Genomic DNA, 23,727 nt, shown 5'->3' with positions numbered 1-23,727 from the left:
ACTACCAACGTGTTGGTGACAGTTTTGTGCCCCTGCTACGAAATGTACATATATCTGGAACAAACAACGACATAATCACAATCTCGTATGAGAAGCCACACTACGTACCTGTGAGCAAGAAGCACATTGACAACATTACAATTGAACTGAAAACGGACCAGAACCATAACGTAAATTTCCGTTACGGGAAAGTCATAGCAAAGCTGCACTTCAGACCGGTGAAACACCATTATCACGAGTAAAAGATGGCTAGGTCTGGCCTGCACATAGATCCACACAGATACGTTGATTATTATATGGTGCAAGCGGGTAATGGTTTGCCGGGGTTTAGTGGTGGGAGTTTTTATGTATTTTTCGAGGATTGTTCCGAATGGCTTTGCCGCTACTAAAGAAAGGACTAACCCGATTTGGCCTCAGCAGCTAAGAACATAGCCAAGGATGTGATCACTAATGTTGTGACAAGTTGTTTGAACACGGGCGACCAGGAAGGATCAGGGCTCATGGTGATGACGCGACGTAGACAGAAAAGACCTCCAGGGGGGCGTGTCTCAAACATGTCAAAGTCTAAAAAACGGAAGGTGTCAAGCATTCGGCGCACAGTTGGTAAAAGCAAGAGGAGGGTGAAAAAGCACACAAAGAAGAAGGTTACAAGGAAAAGTAGATACATTTTTAAAAAATGGCCTACATACACATGTCGGGGGAATGCATGAAGTCGGAACTGGATCTTTTTGCAGTTCCGTATACACAAACAAGCATTGAGAAGAACATCTATGTGGAGGTGCCCCCACTGTCAGCCATTTCAGACACGGGACCTCTAGAGTTCTTTATTGCTGGTAATGGTGAAGATTACATTGACTTGAACAATACACTTTTATACCTTCGTTGTAAGATCACCCGCGCAGATGGTACTAACCTTGCGCAAGCTGACAATGTCGGGCTTATTAATTACCCCTGTTGGTAACCAGAAATGTTGCCAAGAACAATAGTGACCGTCGTTCCAGGTAGAAGCAGATCCGAAGTTAGTGTTTAAAAATCAGGAAGCATTTATTACACAGAAAGCCAGCAACAGGGATTCACACAAAAATGTTCAATTCAACTGTTAGAGTTTGTGGAGTTTATACAGTTACATTTACATATATTCAAATTTGTGCGCAGAATACAGCATGAACTCTGATTGGTTGTTTGTTATACAGAGTTGCCCTATAGGCTGCAATGTCTACCACTGTGTCTTATTGGTTGTCTTTGTAAAACAATGGCGGACTCTCACATGCACGTGAGGTTTTGGAATACACAAATCTGTCTGTCTCCTACAGCACAAACTTTCTGTATCCTAACAGTCCCTCCTTTTGACACAACATGAATCTCATGGTTAAGTCAATTTTACAGTTACATTTATTTAGTCATTGTTCAGGGTGAGGGCGAAAACCTGTCAAAAACCTGTGTTAGGAAAACTTCAGGCAAAATTCCCTCACGTCCCCCTTACGGGCGAACGAGATGTACTCCAAGAACATTACATTACATTACATTACATTATAGGCATTTAGCTGACGCTCTTATCCAGAGCGACTTACAACAGTGTAACCAAACTCAGGATCAAGTCCACTTAAGTCCATTGAACAAAATGCAGATAAAAAGCCTTTACTATGGTAGCATACATTAAGGAGAAACAAGATAGTCTGAACCAAAAATTTTTTTTTTTTTTTTTTTTTTTTTTTTTTTTTTTTATAGTTATGGGAGGGGGTTTAGGGAAGAGGAGAGAGGTACACAGAGAAGAGGTGCGTCTTGAGTTTCCGTTTGAAGGTGCTCAGACACTCTGCTGTTCTGACCTCCACTGGAAGATCGTTCCACCATCGTGGGGCCAGAACTGCAAAGAGTCGAGACCTTGTTGCTGCTCGTGTTGGGGGAGGAATCAGCCGCCCTGTAGTAGCCGATCGGAGCGATCTGGCCGGCTTGTAGGGTCTGATCATCTTCTGCAGATAACCAGGAGCTGACCCCTTGACTGCTTGGAAAGCAAGCACCAGTGTCTTAAACCGGATGCGAGCTTGCACTGGTAGCCAGTGGAGGGAGATGAGGAGGGGAGTGACGTGGGAGTCACGAGGGAGGTTGTAAACCAGACGTGCTGCTGCATTCTGGATGAGCTGAAGGGGTCTGGTGGCTGATGCTGGGAGGCCAGCCAGGAGGGAGTTGCAGTAGTCCAGACGTGACAGTATCATGGCCTGGACCAGGAGCTGTGTGGAATAATTGGTGAGGAGTGGTCTTATTCTGCGGATATTGTACAGGATGAACCTGCACGACCGGGTGGTTGCCGCGATATTCTCAGAGAGTGCCAGCCTGTTGTCCAGCACAACTCCAAGATTTCGGGCACTCTGCGAAGGGTGTAGGGGAGTGTCTCCTAAAGAAATGGGCAGATGAGAAGTGGGAGAGGTAAGAGAAGGAATATGGAGAAGTTCCGTTTTGTTTGTGTTGAGCTTGAGCTGGTGTTTGGTCATCCAGCTCTGGATGTCACTCAGGCAGGCGGATATGCGATCGGAGACCTGAGTGTCTGTGGGAGAGAAAGAGTAGAAAAGTTGAATATCATCTGCATAGAGATGATATGACATGCCATGGGCGGCAATAACAGGGCCAAGGGACCTAGTATACAGAGAAAAGAGGAGGGGACCAAGGACAGAGCCCTGAGGGACCCCAGTTGTGAGGGGACGAGGAGCTGATACTGCACCGGCCCAGGCAACCTGGAAGGAGCGGCCGGAGAGATAGGACGCAATCCAGTTGAGGGCTGGTCCGCAAATTCCCAATTCTGTCAGGGAAGACAGAAGTGTAGGATGGTCAACGGTGTCGAAGGCAGCTGAGAGGTCAAGAAGAATTAGGACAGATGAACGGGATGCTGCGTGTGCTGCGTGGAGAGACTCAGTGACGGAGAGCAGGGCAGTCTCCGTCGAGTGACCGGGTCTGAAACCAGACTGCTGAGGGTCTTGGAGGTTATGTTTAGAAAGAAAAGAGGAAAGTTGGTTGGACGCAGCACGTTCGAGAGTTTTAGATAGGAATGGAAGAAGGGATACCGGTCTGTAGTTCTGGGTGAGGCAGGGGTCCAGTGTTGGTTTCTTCAGAATGGGGGTGATGTGGGCTCTTTTGAAAGATGACGGGAAGGTGCCAGAAGTCAGGGAGGAGTTAATCAGGTGGGCGATGAAGGGGATGATCTCTGGTGAGATCAGCTGGAGGAGGGTAGAGGGGAGGGGATCAAGGGCACAGGTGGTGGGACGGTGGGAGAGCAAGAGTTGGGAGACATCAGGGAGAGAGAGTGGGGAGAAGGTGGAGAATGTGGGGAGGGTCATAGAGGGGATGGGGGGAGGGAAGGGTGGGGAGTCGGGAGGGTCAAGGGAGCTGCGGATGAGTGTGACCTTTGCTTCGAAGAAGGCTGCGAAGTCTTCAGCAGTAAGGGAGGTCTGAGTTGGAGGTGAGGGTTCACTGAGGAGAGAGGAGAAAATTGAAAACAGTTGCCTGGGGTTAGCAATAGATTTGTGTATTTTAGAGTGGTAGTATGTTGCCTTGGCAGTGGCAACTGCTGAGGAGAAGGAGTTCAGTAGGGACTGGTAGGCAGAGAGGTCCGTTGGCATTCTAGACTTCTTCCAGTTCCGCTCTGCTGCACGCAGGGCAGTCCTGGAAGATCGCAGAACGTCAGTCAGCCACGGGCATGGAGGAGATGGGCGTGTGGGCCTGGAGACAAGAGGACAGAGGGTATTAATGGCAGTGGAGAGTGATGATAGAACATAACTTGTAAAGAAAAAAGTCCTTCTGTTGCTGGCTGGATGGATAGTGACATTGGTTTGGTAGGGAAGGCTCGATTCAAGGCTTGGTGGGATTTCTTGCAATTTACTCCTGGTTTGCAGCAACATGGTCTTGGAGGGGTGGTGTCCTCGGCGCCGGTATGGTGTCATGGGAGTGTCCTCTCCGGCATATGAGGAAGAAAACAGAATACCATGTGAGGGCATTATCAAGTACTCCCAAGTTATTACAACTTGGTTCTATATTATGTATGCTGTCGGAGTCTTTGTATAGTGAACAACTGTACGAAAATTAATTTCACACCTTTAATTATCAATGCCAGTACAGTTAATCCCAGTATAATCAGAAAAATGTATTCAACTACAATTTTGCCAAGGTCACCCAAATAGCTCGATAACCATTCAAGAAAACCAGGTGTTGTAGGTGATATTTCATGTGCGGACCGGGAAACATTATTGATTTTTGAGATCACACGTTTCAGGTCATCCTGATTATCGGGAATATAGGAACAGCATTCGATGCCAATTATTTTACATGTCCCACCCTGAGCTGAGAGGATATAATCTAATGCAGCTCTGTTCTGTAGAGCCATCACTCTGACAGCTGTCAATTCCTCTGAAATTTTGCCTAGACCTAATGCCGTGCTATTGGCCAAAAGCTCTACCTCTTTGGAGAGGTCGCCAATTTGATCTAGAGCGGACATAACCCCATAAGTAGGAATGAGAGCACCAAGTGCTCTGTTCCAAACAGACTGATGGTGAGTTCCAAAGACGTCAGTTGATCTTTCATATCTGACTCGGTCCGGTAGAATAGATGTAATTCTCATAGCCGGGACCAAATGTCCTAAGGCGCAGATACCAGACCATGAATTAGGCAACTCAGAATAGGCATTGTTCCCACAAACCCAATAGACTCCCATAGCTGTGTGGTTTTGTACAGGTTTATCATGGTAGTTAATAACCGTATTGCAGTCCAGGGTCTCTCCAACATAAATAGAGCCATTTTGTTTGAGGCACCACAGATATGGGCCAAGAGACAGAGCAATGTTAATGGGTTCAGGATCACATATATGTTTAGGTCTGGTAACAAGTTCACTTTTGCTATCGCTATCTGCAGTGTTATACTTGGAGGCGATAGGTACGGACATCATTGGAACACCAAGTGCGACAGAATGTGGTATTAATCCACAGACATAGCAGCCAGTCTTATTTGCATGTTTGGCTGTCATGTGAACTAATTGCATGTAAATGTTATTGTCCACAGCACTTACTCCACCATGGCTCAAAACTGTGATTATAATTACAAATGAATTCAGCATGTTGGATGGGAGCATAACTTGAATGCTCAATTTGGTTGAGTATGTGAAAAAATTGGAACGTTTGCACCTGATTCGTGAAGGCTGCAGTCGTCCGTGGCAGGGAGTTCTTCAGGCTTTTTGAGGTTTTCGGGTGATGGGCATGGTTTGGTCCGGGATTGGTGGATCCAGACCGGGATGCCTGTAACTCGAAGAGCAGTCTCAGAGGTTAGTAAGACCTGGTGTGGTCCTTGCCATCGAGGTTGGAAAGATCTAGGATGAGGGGCTCTTATCATAACCCATTGTCCAGGTTCATATGTCTGCGATTCTTGCCCCCCCTCCTTTTGTTTATCTTTCAGAGTCTGTTTCATTACTTTACCGGTGAAGTGGGTCCCTTGGTCTGAGTCTATGTAGCAGGGAAGGCCCCAGCGTGGGCAGAATTCAGATGCGATTATTTTTGCCGTGGTTGCGGCATTTGCACAGGCTACAGGGTAAACTTCTACCCAGCGTGTGAAGTGGTCTATGAGAACGAGACAGTGTTCTTTTCCATGGCTCTTTGGAAGAGGGCCAATGAAATCCATCTGGATTTGCTGAAAGGGTCCAGTAGGCCGTGGCTGGTGTTTCATCATTACTTTTATTTTTGGACCTTGATTGCTTTTTGCACAAATGATGCAACGCCTAACGAAATCTTTCATTACCTTGGTCATTTTGGGAGACCACCAATGAAGTGACATGTTGTGCCGCATTGTTCTTTCTCCATTGTGTGCAATGCCATGGTATACTTCACAAAGCAATGAAAGGATGCTCTGAGGGGCAACAACTTTCCCGTCCTGTGTGTGCCAAATGTTGTCATCATTAAGAGTGCATGCATTTTCAATCCACGTCCATTTTTCAGCTCTTGTACAGGCATCCTGTAGTTTAGCTATGTCAATGTTAGTTGGACCCGACATGTCAATAGCTGCAATTTTGTAAGTAGGCAGGGAGTCATTTAAAGCTGCTGCTTTGGCAGCTTCATCTGCCCAGTGGTTACCCAAGCTGATTGCATCTTGTCCTTTAGTGTGCGCTTTCACTTTTACAACTGCTAGTTTGTTTGGTAGTTTAGAGGCAGTTATGAGATTCTGAACAACCCCCCCATTTTTTATCGGGGTACCTGATGAAGTCAGGAAACCCCGAGATGACCAGTTAACCATAAAGTCATGGACAACACCAAATGCATACCTGGAATCAGTGTATATAGTAAGTCGTTTCCCAGAACCCAACTCACAGGCATGAGTGAGGGCAACAAGTTCAGCCACCTGTGCTGAATCTGAACTTGGAAGGCGGCCTGATGCCATTACCTGACCAGCAATGTCAACAACTGCATATCCTGTAACTGGGTGGGCCCCATTGTAAAAACGAGATCCATCAACAAAAAGTGAGAAATCATTGTCAGAAAGAGGTGTTTGAGAGATGTCTGAATTGGATGGGTGATCTGGAGACAATGGGCACTCATGTGGCTCCCCGTCTCCCTCGACAGGTAAGAGAGTGGCTGGGTTCACAGCTGGGGAGTGGATGAGTGTGATAAGCGGAGCTAACAAGATGGCTTCCCATCTAGTCCACCTGGCTGCTGAAACACGAGAGAAACGGCCTTGGGTTAGTATGTTATGCACAGCATGAGAGACATTGACAGAGAGTGGAGCTCCTGAGACTAGTGCAGCGGAGACCGTTACTGCTGTGGCGGCAGCCTGCACTTCCTGTAAGCAAGGGGAAAGACCAGAAGTGACAGAATCCAGGCGAGAAGAATAGTAAGCAACGGGGCGTTGTATGCCTCCATGGGGCTGAGTAAGAACGGCTGTCATGTGGCCTTGTTTCACAGCTGACCATAGAAAGAACGGGAGGTCAGAACAAGGGAAACCTAAAGCAGGGGCAGAAGTGAGAGCAGATTTGAGAGTGCTGAATGCATCTTCACACTCGGTTGTCCAATCAACGGTCTCCAATGGGCGATGGTAGCCCTTCAAAAGAGCATTGATTGGTGTTGCAATAACAGAAAAGTCAGGTATGTGGTTCCTGCAGAAGTTAAAAAGTCCCAGAATCTTACGAACATCACGGACAGTGCGGGGACGCGGAGCAGTGGCAATAGCAGTTCTCCGGTCAACAGTGAGTTGCTTCGAGCCCTGGGATATGGTAAAGCCCAAATACTGGACAGCGTCTTGTGCGATTTGGGCTATCTTTGGACTTGCTTTCATATTGTATTTTTCCAAAGCTTTGAGTAAAGCTTCCAGAGCCTGGAAATGAGAGACAGGGTCAGAAGAAGCCAAGAGAATATCATCAACATATTGGAGGCACTGTGTTCCTTCATACTGAGACCATGAAACTGTTGCTAGAATCTTGGCCATTGCGCGATGGAAAAGCGTAGGGCTGTTATGAAAGCCCTGAGGCATGCGTTTCCATGTGTATTGCGTGTTCTGGTGTGTGAAGGCAAACCAAGCTCTTGAGTTTTCAGCAACAGGCAGGGCCCAGAATCCATTGGCAATGTCTATCACAGAAAATATACAGTGACTAGGTTTGATATCAGCAAGCAGCGTGTTTGGGTCAGAAACAATTGGAGCAAGTTTGTCTGCAGCAGCATTAACCGTTCTGTAATCAATTGTCAGGCGCCATGAGCCATCTGGTTTTTGCACAGGCCAGACAGGAGAATTACAGGGTGAGACACATGGCTCAATGACCTCCTGTGAAAGCAAGGACTGAATGATTGAGCCAACTGCTTGAGTAGCTTCTGGTTTAATCGGGTATTGTTTCACAGGTGAGGGCATAGTCCCTGTTACCTCAAGTGGTGGTAATGGTGCAGCTCCACAATCCAGTTTGTGCACAGACCAGCATGCAGGGAATGTTGCACATAAAGCTTGGAACTTGTTAGTCAAATCCCAGGAATGGACAATAGGTGTTGCAACAGATGCTATAGCAGTATGGGAAAGAGCAGCTAATGGCAATGTCTTGCGTTTATGAGAAGCGTCACAAACTGATAAAGCCATAGGCGAGTATGCAACAGTAGCTTTCAGTAATCTCATGCCGTCAGAACCGAGGATGGTACCTTCTGCAGTCCTACAAATGAAAAATGATTGTGTCCAATAAGCATTATTGGATTCCACAAGTACTGGAAAGGATTTATATGCGCGGACAGAATTACCCCCAATGCCAGCAAGATCAATGGAATGCTTTGTACAAGGGAGCGGTAGGTCAGTGATAGAAACAGAAGCGCCAGTATCAATTAGCATATCGCATGGCCGGCCTCCTACCCACGCACTAAGATACGGTCTGTAATGAGCCTGAGTTTCTATACTACTGACTGAAAAGGAGGCCGGTAATTCCTATGCTTTCAAACTGTTTAACATGGCGACAAGTTGTTCTCGGTTCAAATGCGCGTAATCGTCATTGGAGCAGTGCGCGATAGGCCCAGCTTCTTTGTCTGAGGTTGCGTATTCTCCACTGGAGGCGTGCGCCTTAGGTAGGGCAGCTAAACATTGTGGCGCTCGATGTCCCTGTTCTCCACATCGAAAGCATTTATCTGCTTCTTTGTTTGGGGGGGTGTTACGCCTACTTCTCCTATAGTCCCTCCCTTTGCATCGATCCGTGCTATGGCCCGTTTTCCCACAATTATCGCACTTCAGAGAGTTGTAGCGAACAGCAGCAATGGGATGTAAAGTTGAACTCTTCTTCCGTATCTGTTCCTCTAATCGCGAGGCCCACGAAACAATGTCACTAAACGTATTACCCGGGTGTATGCCGATTGCTAGTACCTTCTGAATATGCGGGGCAGCCTCTGCCAGTAATTGTTGCGTAAAAACAGCCATGTCTCTATTTGGATTAGGGAAGCCACAATGCGTTTCAAATGCTTCATACTTCCGATCGGCGTATTCAGCAAAGGGCAAGCTATTTTGTACTACTGCCGTGAAACAATGCCATTTTGGCGCACCTTTACCTAAAGCAGTCTTTACAGCCTCGCAGAAACCGGTAATCGCGTTTTGTAATTCATTATGATTCGCCCAGGGGCCAGATGCCCATGGTTCCTGTTGGAGATCAGCTGGTTCAATTTTGTTCCAGCTTGAAACTGGACATTTTGCACGCACAACTGAAAACATGTCTAGAGGGTGTAGAGACATGCTACGCTGTAGCTCATTTAGTTGTCGCCAAAACGGTAAATTGTCGTCTTGCGCATTAAGATTCGGCAAATCCTTTAATAAAGCTCTCATTTCGATCAGGCTTAAAGGAACGTGATCAACATGCAGTCGTTGTTCATTTCCTCTACCGCGAATTTTAGTAACCATAGGTGCCATGGGCACCGTTTTATTCTCCTTTTCAAAATACAGTGGGTCAGTTATAGTGTGACAATTTAAATCTGGGTACAAAGATGGAACACCTTTTATTTCAGTTGGAATGCACGCAAGCGCTGTGCTCTGGTCAGAGCTGTTGCCTTTGTTCTCAAGAGATTCTATCTTCTTACGCAGACCAGCTAATTTCGTATCTTGTGCTTGTAGCCGATTATACATTTCGTCACACTTCTCTATGAGCCTCATATGCTCCGTAATTAGTACAATGGTACCGTAAGCCGTCCTATTCTTTTTTTGTTTCCCCCACCATTCTAAGGAATCCGGCGTAGATCCTTCGGGGTCCCAGCCATTTTTACTCATCGCCTTTGCTTGCTTTACATACTTTTGCTGCAGATATGTGGTTATACTCCCGTTTGCATTCTCCTTGTTTGGGGCCATTTTTGCTCGCGAATTATACTTTGTTGGTAATAAGTTACGTCTCTCTGTATAAACGCACGTTACTGGCTAATAGGTTACTAAAGACAACCAACACGAAACAATAAAGTCTAAGAGGCCAATATTAAACGTAAAATTCAATAATGTCCACAAAACTTGTCGGGAGTGCGACACACACGCTCTCTCACGACCTGAAACAGAGACAGACTACCCACGTGAAAGAAACTCCGTCTCTCAACCCTGGGCCCGGGGCGTCACTGACTGACTCTCCCTTAAACGAACAAACAAAGATGCGGCTTTGCGCTTCTTAGGTATCTTTCGACCTAATACCCAGTAGTGAAAATTAATCACTTCTGTGCTGTGGGCGACACACTCGCTTACCACGGCCACGCAACCACGTGTAGAATTTAGCCTGGATTCACACTTTCCATAGGCAGGGGTGACTCACAAACACCCGGTCACAATAGGCTTAATACACAGGCCTATATCACAGTCAGCAGCACTGGTAACACATCATCAGCACTGATATTTATAACAAACAATCGTGTAACGTTACACAGACGTTATACCAAAAGACACAGTTTTTAAGCACAAACAACTGATCGCTTCTACACCGGTCAAGATATATACGTTATCGTACCACTAGGTGGAGCGTTCCAGACTTCCGCAGTTTTGCCGTCCAATTCGCCAAGCCAATGGTAGTAAAACCCGTTTACTCACTTTTTTGGTCAGGAAAACAACAAAGTTCTGGAAGACGAATCCACCCTGCTCGCAGCGCCAAATTGTTGGTAACCAGAAATGTTGCCAAGAACAATAGTGACCGTCGTTCCAGGTAGAAGCAGATCCGAAGTTAGTGTTTAAAAATCAGGAAGCATTTATTACACAGAAAGCCAGCAACAGGGATTCACACAAAAATGTTCAATTCAACTGTTAGAGTTTGTGGAGTTTATACAGTTACATTTACATATATTCAAATTTGTGCGCAGAATACAGCATGAACTCTGATTGGTTGTTTGTTATACAGAGTTGCCCTATAGGCTGCAATTTCTACCACTGTGTCTTATTGGTTGTCTTTGTAAAACAATGGCGGACTCTCACATGCACGTGAGGTTTTGGAATACACAAATCTGTCTGTCTCCTACAGCACAAACTTTCTGTATCCTAACACCCCCTAGCAACCATTTTTTCCCAAGTGGATGTTTCACTGGGGGACCGACTGGTGAGTCAGTCTAGCAATACTTACCCCTACCGGTCTGTTATGGAATGTCTACTAAATTATGGGAATGAGACTGTCTAACCAGTTCACAGCCGGGCTCTTTTATAAAGATACCAGCGGACATATGGAGGATACAAACACGGGGGGTAACAACACGGGTCTGAAAAACAGAGCCCTATATACCGCAGAGAGCAAAACTTTTGAAATGCTCGGTCACATACACGCAGACATGTTTTTTCAGGAGAGGTTGTTGATAAATGGTGTCGATATTAAAATTACAATGGTTCGGGGTAAGGACGAGTTCTGTCTAATGACTGCAGATGACCGTCAATACAAGCTTAAAATGGTGTCGGAAGCACTATTTGTAAAAAAGGTCAGCGTCTCCCCCGCTGTGAAGCTCGGACATGCGCAGGCGCTATTGACCACTAATATAAAATATCCTATTGATCGGGTCAGCATGAAGACTTTCTCATTAGCCGCAGGTAGTCGAGTTCGTAATCAGGAGAATTTATTTTTGGGGCAGCTACCAAAAACGGTAATTATAGGGTTGGTTGATAACGACGCCTTTACAGGGGTTTACAACAAGGACCCGTTTAATTTCCAACACTATAATGCAGAGTTTGTGGCAATGTATGTTGATGGACAGCAGTTTCCGGCCAAGCCATTTCAACCTGATTATCAAAACAGTAGCGCTATTCGAGAGTTTTATAGCCTGATCCTCGCTACCGGTAGACATTTGAAGGATCAGCCCTTGTTAATAAATCGTCAAGAATATACAAGCGGTTACACGCTTTATGCTTTCAATCTGTCCCCTGATGAAGGTTGCAGTCAGCATCTATCCCTGATCATGACGGGAAACATGCGACTGGAAATGAGATTCAGAAACGCGCTACCCAGAACCGTAAATATGGTAGTTTATGCGTGTTTCGACAATATCATTGAAGTGAACCAGAGGAGGAACGTGCTGTATGACTATTATTAATCATGAACACCAGAGAATTAGCAGCCGTTTTGAGTAACAACCCACATACAGGAAAAGACTTTAAAGGGTTGTTGGCCTGCGATGAGCTACCGGATAATAACCTGCATAATTTCCCCGCTTTGTACATTGTGAATACGCACCCCCGAAATAAGCCTGGAGAACACTGGCTAGCTCTGTATATGTGTGCGGATAAAACGGGTGAATTCTTTGACTCCTACGGTAACCCTCCGGACTATGAATATTTCCCAGACAGTATCAGTAAATTTCTGCGAGCGGATTGTTTACAACACGGTGCAAGTGCAAGACCCGCTCAGCGCGACGTGTGGCCAGCATTGTGTGTTTTACTTACACCACAGGGCCAAAGGAACCCCTTTTAGCAGAATTATGTCATTATACTCTGATCATTTAAAAATTTGCAATGGTTTCAAAATATATTTGATAAAATATATCTGGATAAATGTATGAAAATTGTTATTGTGTATACAGACTGTAAACTCTTTTAAAACCTTTAAAAAATGTCATGCTTGTAAGTCAAGAGACACAAGTTCGAAAGTAAAACGTAATTTTATTAAATCAAATAAACATTAATCAAAATTACATTGTCACAGCGTATCATTTATACTAGACATGTTAAAAATCTAACCATGTTGAATGGTCTAAAACTGGGGTTGAAAAAGCAGGCTCTGGAATTTCATAGTCTTCTCGAGTTTTCAACGGGGTCCGGCTTGCTATTGGTAATTTTTTGTGCGAGCTTATTGTGCTGCGTACACCGTGATTAGGAATGACAGAAAGAGGCATATTAATTGTAGCTAAAGCCTCAATAAATGTTTGCCACCCCAGGGGTCGTCTATCATCAGCAACCTTGTGAGGCGCTGTAACGTTCTTTATTAGATCCAACATATGCGAGCCGGTTACCGCTTTACCCTTGAAAACAAACTCCCCTTTGTCGTTCCATGTTGCAACATTTGCGGATTTAGCCATTTTTTCTAAGACGTAGGTGGCATTTTTTTTGCTTCTAGACGGCACGCTTTGTACATTACATTACAGGCATTTGGCAGACGCTCTTATCCAGAGCGACGTACAACAAAGTGTATAACCATAATCAGGAACAAGTATGACGAAACCCCTAGAGAGAAGTACCGGTCCAAGTACAGGGAACAACCGCATAGTTCAACTTGGACCCTGATGGTTAAACTGATTAACACTAACAATGAGAACGGCAACAACGCAATCTATGGAAAAATAAAAATAAATAAAAATACAAGTAGTCGTTAAGACAGTTGATGCGCCTAAGTCACCTATGAAACAGCTGCCTAGTTACAACCCTAAGTTTAATCATTTACAGGGGGGAAGGGAGGGATGGGGAGAGGTGCAGCCTGAAGAGGTGGGTCTTCAGTCGTCGTTTGAAATGGGTCACAGACTCCGCTGTTCTGACCTCCACAGGGAGGTCATTCCACCATCGTGGGGCCAGAACAGACAGGAGACGTGTTCTGCAAGTGCAGGTGCGAAGAGGGGGAGGTGCTAGGCGTCCTGAGGTAGCAGAACGGAGGGATCTGGCTGGCATGTAGGGTTTGAATATCTTGTGGAGGTATGCTGGGGCTGATCCCTTGACTGCCTGGTATGCTAGGACCAATGTTTTAAATTTGATGCGAGCTATAACAGGCAGCCAGTGGAGGGTAGTGAGCAGGGGAGTGACGTGGGAGTGTCTGGGGTGGTTGAAGACCAGACGAGCCGCAGCATTCTGAATGAGCTGCAGGGGTCTGGTGGCAGATGCAGGTAGTCCAGCCAGAAGAGAGTTGCAGTAGTCCAGGCGAGATAGAACCATTGCTTGGACCAGGAGCTGGGTTGAGTAGGTGGTGAGAGAGGGGCGGATTCTGCGGATGTTGTATAGGAAAAATCTGCATGCCCGGGTTACTGCTGCAATGTTGTTGGAGAGGGACAGCCTGTTGTCCATCATTACTCCGAGATTCTTGGCGCAGGGTGATGTCACTACGGTGTCCGCTAAGGAAATGGAAAAGTCGAGGAGGGGAGAGGATAGAGCAGGAATAAAGATTAGCTCCGTCTCTCCCGGGTTGAGCTTCAGGTGGTGATTGTCCATCCAGCTCTGTATGTCCCTTAGGCAAGTGGAGATGCGGGCAGGGACCTGTGTGTCCGATGGGGAGAAGGAGAGAAAGAGTTGCGTGTCGTCGGCATAGGAGTGATAGGACAAGCCATGGGCAGATATTACAGGGCCAAGGGATCTGGTGTACATGGAGAAGAGAAGGGGACCAAGGACTGAGCCCTGGGGAACTCCGGTGGTGAGGGGACGGGGTGGTGATACCTTACCCGCCCAGGCAACCTGGAAGGAACGGTCAGAGAGGTAAGACTCAATCCAGTCAAGGACTGTGCCGCGGATCCCTGTTGCTGCCAGGGAGGACAGGAGGGTAGAGTGGTCCACAGTGTCAAATGCAGCGGAGAGGTCTAGAAAAAATCAGGACAGAGGAGAAGGGAGGCTGCTCGTGCGGCATGGAGTGACTCACTGACCGAGAGGAGTGCAGTCTCGGTCGAGTGGCCAGGCCTGAAGCCAGACTGGTGGGGATCAAGCAGGTTGTTCTCAGAGAAGAAAGCAGAGAGCTGGTTAGATGCAGCACGTTCAAGTGTTTTGGATAGGAAAGGGAGGAGAGATACCGGGCGGTAGTTCTGAATGACTGAAGGATCTAGTGTGGGTTTCTTCAGCAGCGGGGTGATGTGGGCCTTCTTGAAGGATGAGGGGAAACATCCAGAAGATAGGGAGGAGTTCACGAGGGAGGTGACAAAAGGGAGGATGTCTGGTGTGATTGCTTGAAGGAGAGATGAGGGAATGGGGTCGAGGGCGCAGGTGGTAGGGCGGTGAGTGAGCAGAAGCTGGGAGACTTCAGTGTCTGAGAGGAGAGAAAATGTGGAGAAACAGGGGGCGGAGGACGCAGAGGGGGCGGAGGACGCAGAGGGGGCGGAGGACGCAGAGTATAACGTCCTGAACCAGTTGGGCATCTTCAGTATCGGTAACACCGCTAGAGGGTGTTTGGCCATCTTTGACTTCTGATTCTGAACCCCCAGCAGGGGGAAATGATGATGTTAATTGAGTTGATTCTTTTTCACCTTGCTTGACAAGAGCTATGAATCTTTGTAAAACAGCGGTGTACAGCTTTGCCTTCTCATGAGGTCCTACATCAGTCCTTGCTAAGATGCCGCGTATGGTTTGATCCAATTCATTTTCAACAGTTTGACGGATTGGCTCTGGTGTATAAGTGAGATTCTTTAATTTATCCAGTTGTTTTTGGGGTACTAGATACATCTTTTGAGCATTCTCCATGGCTTAACCACTGCGTGACGTTATCAACCTTGTTAGAAAGGGTATTGCGACACTCAGCAGAGGTAGAAGGAATCCCCCTTTTTAATGAATGACTTTCTTCTTCTTTTTGAGTTTTTGTTAGCAAGTAGTTTAATCCTTGATCGTTGTTTCCTTAATTTTTTCAGCTGAGTATCCGTTAGGGGTATATTACCGCGTAAAACATTGAGAGCTATTTCACAAATTGTGTTTGAGTTCCGGAGAAGCCGACTGTAAAATGGCATGTCTTTGCTGCGCATTGCCCTCAAATAGAGCTTTTAAAAGCGGCCAGTGCCGTTTAATACGTGCCGACATTACTTTTTCTTTAGTACATAAGCCACGGGCCACTCTGGAGGGTACAAACCACTTCTGAGGCGAAACTCTTCTGGTGTCTGCGCTTTTAAGTCCACCAAAAGATAACCGTAAGGGTTTCTGGTCGCATCTTCAAAAGATTCAAGGAAAAACTCTGAATGTCTAGGATACATTTGTCGCGCTAAAATATTAACTTGCATTTTATCTCGAGGATTTTTGAACAGAACAATGTAGTTGGCGTTAAGATTTATCGTGCGACTCTTTTTACCCTGAAAAAAAAGGTTTTGTACTAAATATATAATACTTAAGTTTCTATGGTGTGTATACTTGGTAAAAGCTTTTTCCACCTCTGTGCTCTCGCTGGCTGTTTCCATCAGGTCATCGATGATGATCAAATTGGTTTTGTGTAAAGGCAGCAACGTTTCATCAGTCAAAGATTCAGGGAGGCCTTCTACAAACTGTACATTTTTTATTTTACAAAGTATATCATCATACAGCGGTTGCCAACAAGTGTAACACCACACAATATTTTGAGGCACAGAGGACAACACATTATGGGCATTTTCCAGCAGTCTTTTAACAAAAACACTTTTACCGCTGTTTGAAGGGCCTGAAATGATGCAGGAAAAGGGGTGTTGTAGGCAGCTGTCAAAACCCTCACCCTCTGACACTGGTTTAGTATCCATATGGCAATGTCTGGAAGTCCGGGAGCAAAACTCGCTTGTTGTAAACCACACGGAATCTTTTAGAGACGGTGCGGTTCCTGAGAATGAAACCTTTTTTGTCCCTAACAATCTGTTGCGTGGTTGTGGCGACTTCCTTGGCTGGGTCATTTTTATGGGACACATAGTGATCTACCAAATCAGTGAGGGATGAAAGGTTAACAACCTGCGTGTTAGTATGATGTAGTGTTATACCTTTCACCTTCATGCATGTTTTACCTCCCCGTGTTCTGTAAGCATATGTTTTCGGGCCCCCTGAAACAAATTCCACAATGTGGTCGCCGGTGTCCAGCTCACTCGTCAACTCACCCAAAAAGTCCCCGAGCGGAGGCGCCCAGTCACCTGGCCGACTCACAAAGATTACAGAATCTGTGTCATGATACAGAACCCTGTCAGGCAATTTGTCCATGAGGTTGTAAAGCTCAAGGCGTGCGTAAGCGGTGGTGAATGCCGCTATAAGCACATTACTGTGTTTGGGTGGTTTTGAGAAACCCTTGGCATAACGCCACTGCACAAGGGCCACATCCTCTGTAATAAATGAAAAATGTGAGATGTCATACTCTTTGGGAAAACATGTACAACAGAAACTGCTCCGGGTCGTGGATCAAGGCGGTGTTAACTTGGTTTGTTCTCTGACCAAATTTACCCCAAAGGCTGTTCAGAAAAAGTTTAGAAATTTGCCTTTTGGCTTTATTGACACAAATTTTTCTGGGGTCTAAATGTATACCCTCCTTTTCCAAATAACTCTGCATGTATCTATCTTTGTCCAAATCATTAGACACCCATGAAGGGTACCCAGAGGCTTCCCGTTTACCCTTTAAATGGGTGTTTATGTAACCGCTAAAGAGAGAATCAGAGCGCTGTGGGAAATGCCAAACTTCAAAAATCTTGGCAACCTGGTACCCTTTCTCAACAGCCTTGGCTAGTTCGATACTACACCAGACTCCGGTGAGAGAACGCTCCTCGTCAGAATGTACACATTTGCCTTGATGTTCAGACATGGCGCAGGACCTGCAGAGGGGAAACATTAATTTTCCAGACACCCTGTAAGGTAGCACGGGTAGGTAAAGATCCCTAGGTGGGTATATTTTGGCTTTGATCAGACCAAAATAGTTTTCGATCGGTTCAAAGTCACAGAGGATGATGGTGGGGTGATCTGTAGGGTAGACTTTAGTCTTGTTCACAAAAGGGTAGAGACTGGTAAAATCATAGTAATGTATCTGCTCATCTTCTTGCACATTACATTTAAGCCGAAGAGCATTAGTTCTACCGCCAAACAGAGCATCACGTGGCTCCAGACGTTCTGGATAATCAGAACAACGCAGGAATGTCTGTACCTCGGGGCTCTCCTTTAGTCTCACCCATTCGTGCTCCCACAAAACAACCACATGCAGATTGTAGGTGTAATGCAGAATATCAATTTTTTCTTTAGATTTTCAATACATGGAGCCAAAATCTTGTTTTGTGAGCGGATTAATGGTGTTTGCATCAAAACACTGAGGACAACCATGGAACAGACAGCCGAGGAACTCAAAGGCTGTACGTACACCCCCCACCTCTGAATACCAGTCTAAAAAGTACGGCCCAAATTTAACCTCCCCCCGGTTCAAAGCATGTTGTATGAAAACATTGTCACAATGGCTCAGATTCTAACCACTGAATTGCCGGTGTTGAAAGACTTTTGCTTGAGAATGTCATTGTCAGGCGTAGTGATAGCCAGTGTGTCTTTGGGCAAAAAACTTGTGCAGAATTGTTTCATACATACAGAAGCTATTGTAACACCCTGAAAAGGGTCAAGACCGGTGCAGCGGAGTACCTCGCGTCTAAATCTCAGACACCCCTCCCGCAAAATGACCACGTCATTAATACAATACTCAGACATCTCCTTGCGAAAGTCAAACACCCTTCCAGATACGGTTGCGTACCATTGCATGAACTCAGACCTCTCCTTTTCTGACATGGTATTGTAACCATAGTATAAAGGTGGTGGGTACGGGCCTGTATAATTCTGATTAGCGACTGTGTTCCAAAAGTGTGGAAAGTAGCCCTTTTTGGCATTTTCAAAGCCTAAAGCCGATGGCATGGCGCTCAGCTTCATTGTGAGGAAGCTGAGAGAATCTATGTACCGCTGTTCAAATGCATCATTGGTGATACAAAGCAGTTTGCTGCCTTGAGCTATAATGGATGGTGTGACGCCTTGTTTAATTAAGTGTTGCATGATTAGGTAGCCATCATAACCCTTCGAATTGTGTGCAATAAATGTGTACCCTTTGTATTTCGGGGTACGGAACCGACGGGTAAAGGCCTCCACACAACCGTCACCTGCTGCTGTCCAACGCACCCCGTTAAAATCAATACAGCATATAAGATTAGCGACATGTACACCATCCTGTCTGCACTCAAAATCGTAAAAAACATAGCGCTTGCTCGGCTGTTCAGGTTTGACTTGCTGAATGTAACAATCATGTCTACTATCAGCAACCAGCTCATCATTACAGTTGACGCAACGCCGCACACTACAACGATGTGGTACAGGTTTTTTAGAACTGATGATGTACATCCTGCCACACTGTTCGCAATACTTGTGTGTGTCGCATGGGGCGCTCATTTTACACGTAGAATTATTCATTTTGGTGACTTTATGCGCTGTGTAACAAAAGGAGAACCGACATATACATCTACAGTCTTTACACTTTACCGATTTTAAAGGGTGCGAAGAACATTCAGCACTAAAACAAACATTACAGTAGTATTTACATCGGTGGTTAGCTTTTGCTGTGAAAGGTGTGTAGCAGTAATCACACACGTACGCACTGCCTAAGAAACCTTTCAACGACTTTATACCAAAGTAATGTTCGTTTTCTAGGTACAAAAACACGGTTTTTGGATGCGGCTCTGGGTTTGTTTGAAATTTGCAAAAGACATTCTGAGCATTACGGTACCACACAACAATTTTGACCTTTAACAGTTGTTCAAACTTTTGTATGTCTGCAAGACACCATATCCTGCACGCCCAGGCCTACAGACGTCTGCAAATGTATGGCGTCTTGCTCCACCCGCTCTAACGTGAATTCCGGGTTTAACATCTGAGACAAGCAAATGGCAAAGCAGAGGTTATTCTCAACATTGTGGCTTACAAATAGATGCCGTAGTTTTTTTCTTAGTCTCATTTCTGAGACGTGGCTATTTTTCTACGGTTTTTGAACTATCTGAACCACCAGTTCCAATGTATCATCAGAAAGGATTTCAAAATTGCTCTGAACCAGATCCACAACCATTCCCAAAAATGTGTCCAGATCGACACTAGCGCCATTAGCAATTATGGACACACCCTCAGACAGGGAGTCACCACGTAACTCCAGCTGAATCACATCATTGGGTCTAGCCAGCTGCATAGCTCTACGCAATACATGATCTAGTAAGTTTAGCAGCACATTATAGAAGTCCTCATAGCTGTTCACGTCGTGTAAGGATGCAAAGTTAAACCATTGCCTAATTTCGACACAATTAAAGGAGGGCCTTTGCACCACTACCATGTCAGGACCACAAGTCACCACCAACATCATCATCATTACTATTAGCAGCGGCAGCATGCACATCGTCAGAACCTTGTGGGTTATCAGCGGTAGGCGTTAGTGGTGATTCATTAAGATTCCCCCCTTCCTGGTTTAGTCGATCTAAAGCATCGTTCAGAAAACCAAAAGAGTCTGCTGCAGGGGTTAGTGCACCATCACCGGCGGTAAGGTTTGCCAAAGCCTCGTTCAACCGATCAAAGTAATCACCAGCCATTTCATGCATGTCGTTAGTGTCATGGTTAATATTGTTAACAAGCTGTAGCAGATTTGGGTTTATAAAAACATTTGGAATGTTTTCAGCAGCTTGTGGGCTGTTGTTTTGAGTTATAGCTTGAATTGCATGTAAAATTTGTGAGTTAATGTTCTCTGTGCTGTGTGCCCGGCCTAACTGATCTGGTTGTTGCCTCTGTGCCATTTCTAATATTTCTCAAAGATTGTCTGAAACACCTTAAGCCGTTGTTCTGACAAACGATACTCAGACTCCTTCAGCACTGCGAGACGCTGTTTAGCCAAATGTAACTCACGATTGAAGATTTTCAGAGCTTCCAAATGGGCTGGGACCTTAAAGGGCCGTCTTTCGGTGTCCTCTGGCTTCTGGAGAATTGTTTGGGCCCCTGGTTGCTCCCGGATGTGTGATTCTCGGGCCTGTTGGTTGCTTTCCTCAGCACTGCCATCCTCTCTGTGTCCAGGGGCTTCCTCAACTGTTTGCTCCTGGAGGTGTGATTCTCTGGTCTGTTGGTTGCTTTCCTCAGCTGTTACTGCAGAAAAGCACCAATATTTAGCCGCTTTAGTTTCAAACCATACTTTTCATCAAAACTTTCAAGTACCACAAGTTCTTAATAGACTTACCGCACTCTTCAATCTGTGTAGGTTTTTGTGCTGTGATCTGTTTCACCACCGTTTCTCCCAAGGCCCTCTCTGCCACGTGGTTCTCAGTACCTGATTCTGTAGAAATGGTTTCATTTTTTGTCTAAATTGCATACAAAACAACAATATGGTGACAAAGATATTTGAAATAATTCTCACCGCTAAAAAGTCTCCTTTTTTTGTTGAGCTTTAGATGGGATTTTTTCCCCTCTTCAAAAGTTTTTTTCTGGTTCTTCTGGCCCTGTATAAGGAAGAATATCTGTAAATAACTGTAAATCCTTCAACCAACATACTAAACAGTTTAAAGAAAGGATTCTTACAAATAAGTGTAGGTGTCGATAAGCTTGCGCTCTCCTCGGCAGGATTGATCCGCACTTGCTCCGGTGTTTGTGGATTCGTTGGTAGACTTGGCACCAGCTCTTCATCAGTTGTCAAGATCTCTAGAACTGGTAAAAAGTCATCCTGTTTTATAAGCAAACTCAAAAGGCGGTCCCATGAACAGTGTTGTTAATGCATATGCAAATTGATGACCCACCTTCGTTCAGGACTTGAGTACAGGGCGTATCTGTTTTTAAAAAAAAAAAAAAACAAAAAAAAAACTTTAGCTTTAACAAGCTTTTGTGTTAAGTGTATTTATTTCAGAGAATTAGAAAAAGAAACTCAAATAAATGTGGGTACTCACATGATACAGCGTAAAAGTCGACTCCAGCCATTCTTGCTTCTCGCCAAAGTAAAGATGCTGTGTCCTGGGCCCTAATTTATGGTTGGTGTGTAACCCCCCAAACCCCCACCCTTGACACTTTTAGGGCGGTGTCTCAATGAAAAATAAAATATTTAGTTATAAACAGTATTTCGAAATAAACTGCTTTACAAAATCCTGTATAATTATTCAACAAGATTTTGACCCCGTTCAAACATTTTGCTGCCTATAGATACCAAACACCTCTATATAGCACCTAACGTGCACAATTTTAATTTTAAACCTTTTTTAAAGACTTAAAAATGAAGTAGCTAGTATCCCCATGTTTTCTTTCTGACATGGGGGTGTATAAAAAACCCCATTATCTCCATTATCTTTATTCATTTATAAAACCCTCAGCGCACTCGCCCCGTTGGAAAAGCAGGGATGCCTTTGCCATGTGCATGGATTCACAGAAGCTAGAGCACACCATAAACATCCATTTGTACCAACACGTGATGGCAATGTAGGCTTTAGCTAAAAATATTTTTAATACAACATTTTATGAAGATCAGTGTAATTATTCAATATGTTTTATACACACTTATATGGTATCTAACATGTGCAATCACCACTTAAACCCCTTTTTAAAGGCTTAAAATGTGAGTAATATTATGAAAACCTTTTTTTCTTACAAACAACTTGATTAGAGTCTAAGAAATGTTTTCTTTCTTACATGGTTGTTGAAAAACTTAAGTTTAGGGCTGTGCCTGTATTCAGAAAAAGAAAAGACATAAAACATTATCCCGTGGGAAATTTGCCGTTTACCACAGGGCCCGCGCTCCACAGGCTACCCACACCTGTCCTGCCACATCCCACACTATAAAACTACTTGTCACGGACGTTCCTGTGTGTCGGGGGTACTCCCCCCTCCCCGATGGACATGGTGTCATACGACACACCATGCTGCAGCAGCCACAACCCCCACCCTTTCCCCATACCCTTCTCCCTCACCAACCAAACCATAGCAGAGTTCAAAAGGTAAAACTGATCAATCAAATCTTGACAGTATGTACATCATAGAAAATCGGACCATATCAGAGGGGGGACCATATTAAGGGGGCGGGGCAAGGGGCGTGGTATCGATCAATCATTATTTTTGACAGGAGGTGCATCTGATTACTCTCTTCTGCAGTTTCACGGGCTGTGGGAAGTTTAGGGAGCGGCACGAAGTGAACTGCTTTCGAAAAGCGGTCCACAATCGTGAGGATAACTGTGTTACCTTCCGAGGGGGGGAGACCAGTGACAAAATCCATCCCAATGTGGCTCCACGGTCGACCCGGGACAGGCAGGGGACGGAGAAGGCCGGCAGGAGTTTGGTGGGAAGATTTGCTGTGGGCGCAGTCGGTGCAGGCGAGGATGAAGGCCCGGGCATCTGCCTTCATGGATTCCCACCAGAAGCTCCGTTTTAGGAGGGATAGGGTGCGTCGGATGCCCGGATGACAGGCGAGGCGTGAGGAATAGGCCCACTGCAAGACCTGGGAGCGAACAGACTCAAGCACAAATATACCCTCTTCTGGTCACTGCTGTTAGGGTTAGGACGTGGGTCAGGCTGGTCACTGCTGAGCCCTCTTAATGGCCTCCTCGATCTCCCATGTGACCGCCGCAACCACACACGCTGAGGGCAGGATGGGTTCGGGTTCAGCAGGACGTTCTTCCTTGGAGAACTGGCGGGACAGGGCGTCTGGCTTGGTGTTCTTAGAACCGGGACGATAAGACATGGTGAAATTAAAATGCCCAAAGAAAAGTGCCCAACGAGCTTGGCGGGAGTTTAACCTTTTGGCCGACTGGAGGTAGGCCAGGTTCTTATGGTCGGTCCAGACCAGGAAGGTTTGTTCCGCTCCCTCGAGCCAGTGCCACCACTCTTCGAGTGCCATCTTGATCGCCAACAGCTCCCGGTTCCCGACATCATAGTTACATTCTGCAGGCGAAAATTTCCTAGAAAAGAAGGCACAGGGATGCAGTTTACTGTCAGACACTGACCTTTGGGAGAGGATGGCCCCCCCACTAGTTTCAGAAGCATCCACTTCTACTACGAACTGGCGGTCAGGATCTGGGTGGATTAAGATGGGGGCTGACGAAAAGCGCCTCTTGAGGTCTGTGAAGGTGGTGTCAGCTTCGGGGGTCCAGGCAAAGGCAATGGAGGACGAGG

The 23,727-nt window shown here is 45.6% G+C and overlaps 1 protein-coding gene and 1 long non-coding RNA gene across 2 annotated transcripts; both read right to left on the bottom strand.

Annotated features, from left to right (window-relative positions):
* Window positions 1–4,186: 4,186 nt before the first annotated feature.
* LOC118206706 lies at window positions 4,187–10,437 on the bottom strand. The gene is made up of 2 exons (XM_035379702.1): window positions 7,879–10,437; window positions 4,187–5,436 (listed from the first exon to the last, which is right to left on the bottom strand). Exon 1 carries the CDS (start codon window positions 9,817–9,819, stop codon window positions 8,422–8,424), a length of 1,398 nt encoding a protein of 465 aa, XP_035235593.1. The 5' UTR covers window positions 9,820–10,437; the 3' UTR covers window positions 4,187–5,436; window positions 7,879–8,421.
* Window positions 10,438–19,963: 9,526 nt separating this feature from the next.
* Window positions 19,964–21,725, bottom strand: LOC118237469. Its single transcript, XR_004767181.1, has 5 exons — window positions 21,519–21,725; window positions 21,372–21,401; window positions 21,157–21,282; window positions 20,819–20,914; window positions 19,964–20,727 (listed from the first exon to the last, which is right to left on the bottom strand). It is a non-coding gene; the product is annotated as an uncharacterized LOC118237469 (long non-coding RNA).
* Between the last annotated feature and the right edge of the window lie 2,002 nt (window positions 21,726–23,727).

Source organism: Anguilla anguilla, chromosome 10 (assembly GCF_013347855.1).
Source record: "Anguilla anguilla isolate fAngAng1 chromosome 10, fAngAng1.pri, whole genome shotgun sequence".
NCBI classification, from domain to species: domain Eukaryota; kingdom Metazoa; phylum Chordata; class Actinopteri; order Anguilliformes; family Anguillidae; genus Anguilla; species Anguilla anguilla.
Note: the sequence above shows the minus strand (reverse complement) of the source record. Positions and strands in the feature narration are given on the sequence as shown.